This window comes from Colobus angolensis, unplaced genomic scaffold (assembly GCF_000951035.1).
Source record: "Colobus angolensis palliatus isolate OR3802 unplaced genomic scaffold, Cang.pa_1.0 Scaffold141, whole genome shotgun sequence".
Classification (NCBI taxonomy): domain Eukaryota; kingdom Metazoa; phylum Chordata; class Mammalia; order Primates; family Cercopithecidae; genus Colobus; species Colobus angolensis.
In genome coordinates, this window is record NW_012114500.1 from 7748153 (window position 1) to 7755453 (window position 7301).

Sequence of the window (7301 nt, forward strand, 5' to 3'; positions counted from 1 at the left end):
CTTATATAATCATTAGAAACCATGGAACACTGTGTTGCACATCAATATTTGGAGCCTGAAGGATTTAGTAGGCCTTGATAGTCACTTCTGACATTTACAGATAGCAAGAGTGGATACATTTGAAAATTATTCCAATACACTATGCAACTGTGTTAGAGGTCACTAAGGAAATGTTGAGGAAGCAGTAAAACAGTGGGCTATTTAGGGCACTCTGTTATTCACCATGTGAGTATCCACCACCATCTTTCCTAAGCTCATTCGCACACAAAGCACTGGCATGTTTGTGTGTAAGAAGCTTCTTTTGAAGCTGACATGACTGTTGAACATAATTAATGGACAAGGCAACATTCTCTATTGAGTTACTACTTGGAGGGTAGAGCTGTTTGCCTTTAATACTTTGCACTTAATAGTAATATTAGGTATGTGTATGTGAGTGTGTAGTGTGTTGTTGAACTCATGTGGCATCCCTGAGGAAACTTCACCATGACATTTTTTAAAAATGGAAAATGTTACAATTTATAAAAAGTTACTTTTTCTGCTCTGTCCCCCACCTCTCATTCCAGAGGGGTTCTATATGTTAAGTGCTTAAGCAGCATATGTTGCTTGGGAAATGTTCTTGGCTCTTTTACTCTTTGTTGTTGTTTTAATTTCCCTGGGTTCTATTTAACATTCTGCTAAATCAGTGAAACAGTGATTGTCTAAAAGAATAGAAGACATGGAATTAATGAGGTTAGTCAGAATTTTGAAGAAATAAGAAATTATTAGAAGTGAAAGTTACATAACAGGGTCTGTGAATGAATTCTAGTCTCTGAAGTTGCTTGTCTTGATTTATTCAAACTGATTCTATTAATTGATGGACATAATGAAATTTTGGTAATCAGGGTTTCGCCACTGCATTTATTACTCTTCCCAGAAATCAAGGTAACCTTGGGCTATACTTCCCATATTTACAAGGTGATAAAAATCCTTAATAGGCTGTCAGGGGCAAATGTGACTGCTTTTCCTCACACTCCTCCCATGAAACAAGCTTTCTCTCTTCCCATCTGGCTGCTGCCTGCCTGGAGCATGCTACTTTCCCCATGTCCCCACCCCCCCATCCCCATGCCTCCCAGTGGGTTCTGTCTTCATGCATGCAGCGCTGGAATCACGCACCGAGAGAATGGCCCACCCCTTGGAGGTTTTTGGTCATTTTAACAATACTGCTTTGCATTTTAAATACCATTCATCTGGCTTCAAAGATCTGCACTCTTGCATCGGGCACTTGTCCTTTAAAAACCCAAGAGGTCACAACAGGTCCCAGTTCCATGAAGAAAAGATACTGCCAAACCAGGACTATTGCATTACTTTGTATTCTATAGCCTCAAACGGACAATGATAACTTCCAAGACTGCAGCAAAAAAATTACATGAAAAAGACTAATATGATAATAACAAAGGCAGAAAACTACATTTGTTTGGAAATTGAAGTCACGGGCTTCGTTTGTGGAGGGGAGCGGGGAGCACAAAGATCGATAAAAATTTTTTTTTAGGCTGAAAACATGATGTACCAGATGAACTTAAATTGATTCTGCTTCTCCTCCCCGCGCCCACCCACCCCCTACCTTCCCCCTCATTCTGCAGCGAATGTCTGCGACAACGAGCTCCTGCACTGCCAGAACGGAGGGACGTGCCACAACAACGTGCGCTGCCTGTGCCCGGCCGCATACACGGGCATCCTCTGCGAGAAGCTGCGGTGCGAGGAGGCTGGCAGCTGCGGCTCCGACTCTGGCCAGGGTGCGCCCCCGCACGGCTCCCCAGCGCTGCTGCTGCTGACCACGCTGCTGGGAACCGCCAGCCCCCTGGTGTTCTAGTTGTCACCTCCAGCCACACCGGACGGGCCTGTGCCGTGGGAAAGCAGACACAACCCAAACATTTGCTACTAACATAGGAAACACACACATACAGACACCCCCACTCAGACAGTGTACAAATTAAGAAGGCCTAACTGAACTAAGCCATATTTATCACCCGTGGACAGCACATCCGAGTCAAGACTGTTAATTTCTGACTCCAGAGGAGTTGGCAGCTGTTGATATTATCACTGCAAATCACATTGCCAGCTGCAGAGCATATTGTGGATTGCAAAGGCTGCGACAACCCCCAAACAGGAAAGACAAAAAACAAACAAATCAACAGACCTAAAAACATTGGCTACTCTAGCGTGGTGCGCCCTAGTACGACTCCGCCCAGTGTGTGGACCAACCAAATAGCATTCTTTGCTGTCAGGTGCATTGTGGGCATAAGGAAATCTGTTACAAGCTGCCATATTGGCCTGCTTCCGTCCCTGAATCCCTTCCAACCTGTGCTTTAGTGAACGTTGCTCTGTAACCCTTGTTGGTTGAAAGATTTATTTGTCCGATGTTAGTGATGCACATGTGTAACAGCCCCCTCCAAAAGCGCAAGCCAGTCATACCCCTGTATATCTTAGCAGCACTGAGTCCAGTGCGAGCACACACCCACTATACAAGAGTGGCTATAGGAAAAAAGAAAGTGTATCTATCCTTTTGTATTCAAATGAAGTTATTTTTCTTGAAATACTGTAATATGTAGATTTTTTGTATTATTGCCAATTTGTGTTACCAGACAATCTGTTAATGTATCTAATTCAAATCAGCAAAGACTGACATTTTATTTTGTCCTCTTTCGTTCTGTTTTGTTTCATTGTGCAGAGATTTCTCTGTAAGGGCAACGAACGTGCTGGCATCAAAGAATATCAGTTTACATATATAACAAGTGTAATAAGATTCCACCAAAGGACATTCTAAATGTTTTCTTGTTGCTTTAACACTGGAAGATTTAAAGAATAAAAATTCCTGCATAAACGATTTCAGGAATTTGTATTGCAATTTCTTAAGATGAAAGAAGCAGCCACCAAGCAGTTTCACACTCAGTTTACTGATTTCTGTGTGGACTGAATACATTCAGCTGACGAATTTAGTACCCAGGAAGATGGATTGATGTTCACTAGCTTGGACAACTTCTGCAAAATATGAGACTATTTCCACTTGGGAAAAATTACAACAGAAAAAAAAAAAAATCTAAGTGATTGCCAAGATTATGCCAAAGCCTGTTGGCAGAGTACTAAGAGACTTTTATTTTTAAGTCATGCTATTTTCACAGATTGATGGTGATCATGTGACTCTAGGGATGCTGATCTATGTATCTTTCCAAATACCGTGTTTACATGGAGTATCATAAGAGGCAACCTGGGGAACCAGGAAAGGAGCAGGGAAATTGAATGATTTGCAATTTGACTTTGAATATATTCAGACTTAAGTATTTAGAGGAAATATCAAAATATAAAGCAGCAAGTAGACATAACTGCTGTTCCTGAGAATAAAGTTTGTTTTAAGTACTGCCCAAGGTGTAATAAATTCTTGTTTCTGCCTTTTATTAGGCCAATTACTGTGCAAGACAGCAAGGGGAGGCAGGTGGGGAAGAACCTTTGCAAAGTTTCAAAGAGGCTAAAACAGTGTGCATTTTGTTCCCAGTACACTGTTGTCCTACAGGTTACAAATGTGTTAACAGAAGCATCTCCTGGAATCAAAAACAATTATCAGCCCGAACCAGAATCTTAAGGACAATGAAATTCTGCATGACTTGGTAGAACAATAACCTATGATAATGTCAGGTCAGAAGCCTAGTTCCAGTCTGAATTCTTCACCCTGCTGCCACTCCTTGCTGAAACAGGGAAGGGGGGAGGAATGTCTCCTGATAAATAACCTGGGTAAAAACTAGATGAAGGAACAGCATGTCTTATTGGTTTTGTTCCCAGAAAAGCCAATTCAAAGAAGGCAATAAAAGGTAAACAGGTAATGCCTGTGCCGCCTGCCACCCCACGTCTAAGTCTATTGAATGTTTGTTATTCAAACCAACAGTCTCTTTTGATGTAAGAAATAAGGAAAGATGGAAATAAATTAGAGCTTAGGCTTAGTGCCAGAGTGGCCAACCAGAAATTGGAGATTTACATTGGAAGCATAAATAGAAAATTACATTTCAGGCTCACCAAAGAAACACAGGAAAATGCTGATAACATAGGGAGTTTGAGATTATTTATAATGAGGTGGATTTCTGATATTAAAATTGGAGTTTAAGTTGTCTTATACTTTATTAACACAAACCAAAGGCAGCCCATGTTATTTCTGGCAACGATGCACTTTACCGTTATCTGCTCATGGCTTTGTCGCAATGCTCAGGAATCAGACACTGCACACCTCAATAGTTGGGATTCCAAAAGCTAATTCTAAAATTTAATGAAGGCCTGATTTAAACTGATTCATCTGCATTTTATCTTTCTGAGGCTGTAAGAATCTAAATTGATGAGGAATATCTTTCCTTCAGTGTATTTAGATATAGTTTTCTGAATTTCCTGAAGTGATGTGATCTGCTTTTAATAAAAATTCACTTTTAGGTATACAGCAAATGGAAATGAAATGTTCTTTTTAAATCTGGATTCTCAAGTTCTTCTAAAGGAGCTACTCCTTTGAAGAAACCTCAACTCAGTGGACTTGATTCATCTGTTACTTGCCAGCATTCTTTCAAAGCTGATTCCATCTACAATGTTACGCCCTAAGAACAGGATTGGGGTGAAAAGCGGGTACTCAGTTGTTCATACATTTGAAGTCCTAATTCTTGTTATTTTTTTCCCTTTGATAGATCCCTTAAAGTGGGTTAATATAGTCTTGCATATGAGTTAATCTATCAACTTTCCCACATGGAACTGATATAATTCCTTCTGTCAATACTATTGATGGGCATAACATTTCAAAAAAATGGGACAAAGGTTCAGCTATCCAGAAAGATTTGCTATTTATAGGAAGATAATGGACATGCCCTGCTGTGATGTAAGAGTTATTTATTTCTGACCCTGTACACAGTCTAGAGGAATAATTTAGTCCAGCAAAGAGGGGACCTTCCTTAGAGAGACCCATCTGACTCTCCTCCAGGTTTCTCCCAGATATCAGGAACCTAGAGTTTCCTACTCAGATAATACCCCCACACACACTTTTAGGCCAAATGTGGGCCCCCTCTGGGGGTTTAAACTCCTGAAGGCAGGCACCATCTTGAGCGCACAGGGAGCGGCAAAGGGTGCGTCTGTGTGGGTGGATTAGGCCCTGGGGCCTGGAGTGTTCACCGTGGAATTTACACACAAAAAAGGAGAAACCACTTGCAGTGAAAATAAGAGTCCAAGGCTGAAAAATAAGGGGATGAGGGTAGGAGGGAGATAGACAAGGGCTACCATGAGGCCGGGGGCCAGTACAGAACACTGAACAGTCTAAGTTCTAAATCTATACCTGGACTTCCAAGGGTTATGAAAGCATCACATGTCAAAGTGGCAGGATGGAAGATAATTTAAGAGTTTGTTAGCTTTATGCATGACTTTTAAATACTTAGACATGTGGCGTGGGGTCCTCCATTGGTACTTTTGCACAAGGTCCTGCAATATTTGGGGTCGATCTGCCTGAGGTGCCCTTAAGTCAGATCCCTAAGTTGGCGCAAACTGCTCACCAGGTAACACAAAGGAAGGTCCAGGTTGGAAGAAGGCATCTGCTCCACAGTTCAGCTGACCCTATAGTTAATGCTCTCCTCACCTTCTCTTGGACCTGTGGTCTGACTGGAGTATAAGAAATTTTGGATGCACTGGGGGACAACGGTGAGGAAATCTTGACATCGAATGTTTTGTTCCATCTCCTTTATGCTCTACCATCAATAATCCAGTATGACTGGGATGTAAAGACCCAGCATTCTGAAATGGAATGCTCTGTACTATATGGGAAATGGGTTGTTATACTTTACCGGTTGTTAAACACTAAATAAAATACCTATTTAACAGACTCTCTGCTCACAGGATTGACCAACATATGTGGGAACTACATTTTCTATATATTTGTTATGTGAAAACTCTGTAGGTATTTTTAATCTGGTACAACTCGGAGCTCAGCTTCCCGAATCTGAACTAGAATTCCTTACCTACTTTTCCTACTCCCAGCCTTAATTGAGAAGGATGGCAAGGTGGCAGTGGCTAAGCTGTATCGGAGAACAATATGAGCCACCAGATAAAACTCCAGGTTTTGGTTTTTGTTTTTTGTTTTTAAAGGAAGTCCAATTGGAAAGTTTTAATAATATAGAGGAAAGAAAATACAGGTAAGGGACACTCTCGGGGTTTTGATTTAAGTATCTGGCCATGCACAAGTCTTTCTTTGCCTCAGGAAATAAGGATTACATTCTAATCAATTTTATTTCTAAGAAACATGAAATGTTCATCTGACATAAATATTCTGTCAGTTCTGACCATTTCCATATAGAATGATTTTATACTTTATGTTTTTACTTTCTTTAACTAAAAGTAGCTTTCTCCTTTAGTTACCTAAAACAGATGCCAACAAATTCCCAGAATAAACTGCACATAAACATAATATGATGTCAGAGAAAATTAAGAATGCCAGCTATTATGTTTTGAATTTTCACCGGTAATCTTGGGAACATAGTGAACTTTTACTCTTCTCAACACCTGGTGAGGTGTGACTCACATATTATTATCTTCATTTTGCATCTGAAAAATCAAATAACTAAGAAACAGACATATTGCTTGTATAAAACATATTATTGCATTGAACTAGAAATGAGAAAATAACATCTGTGAAAAACTCATAATGATAATGAATAAAATGCAGTTACTTGAGATCTACTATGACAGAAAAGTTCTGTCCCTAATACGTTTTTAGAGTAGGTTTTGAAACAAGTCTAGCAAGAAAGCCTAAATGATGTTAGAGGGTGTTGTTTAGAATTACATAATTGAGCATTTATTAAGTGCCGGAATCCCCCTCTGCCTTCTCTCATCACCCAAAAGCTGTTTTTCGTTGAAAGATGAATTAAAATGGAGTAGTAACATTTAAAATTATGTGATGTTTTTATTAACCTAAAATGATAAGTGGTAAAATGGGCCATTATTCTGCAAAATCTAATTATGTTAACACTAAAGATTTAGCTTGCCTGGCTAAAGCAAACTGCAGAGGATTGAAAGTAAAAATAATCCTCATTTTCTTAACTTAGTCCCATTTTTTCATAGGCATTACTTTTAACTATTATTAAATTAGTGAACTGTGAATTCTATGGGGAAAAATGACTGGAAAGAAAAAAAATAATTACTACCCCTCCTACATCTATCTGAATAGATTCTGAAACTCCTGCATGGCAAGAATGTGTCAAGTTCCCTTGAAGACATAATGTACCACAGCTGTATCCTCCAGCCGCCCTGATAGT

General features: G+C 39.9%; 1 protein-coding gene across 1 annotated transcript in view; it reads left to right on the forward strand.

Annotated features, from left to right (window-relative positions):
- The window catches only part of NTNG1 (netrin G1), a 351142-nt gene extending 348080 nt beyond the window's left edge, over positions 1-3062 (forward strand). The window contains exon 8 of the mRNA XM_011935216.1: positions 1620-3062. Within this exon, the coding sequence (XP_011790606.1) occupies positions 1620-1849 (230 nt within the window). The 3' untranslated portion in view covers positions 1850-3062. The remainder of the gene's footprint in view (positions 1-1619) is intronic.
- The last annotated feature ends 4239 nt before the right edge of the window (positions 3063-7301 follow it).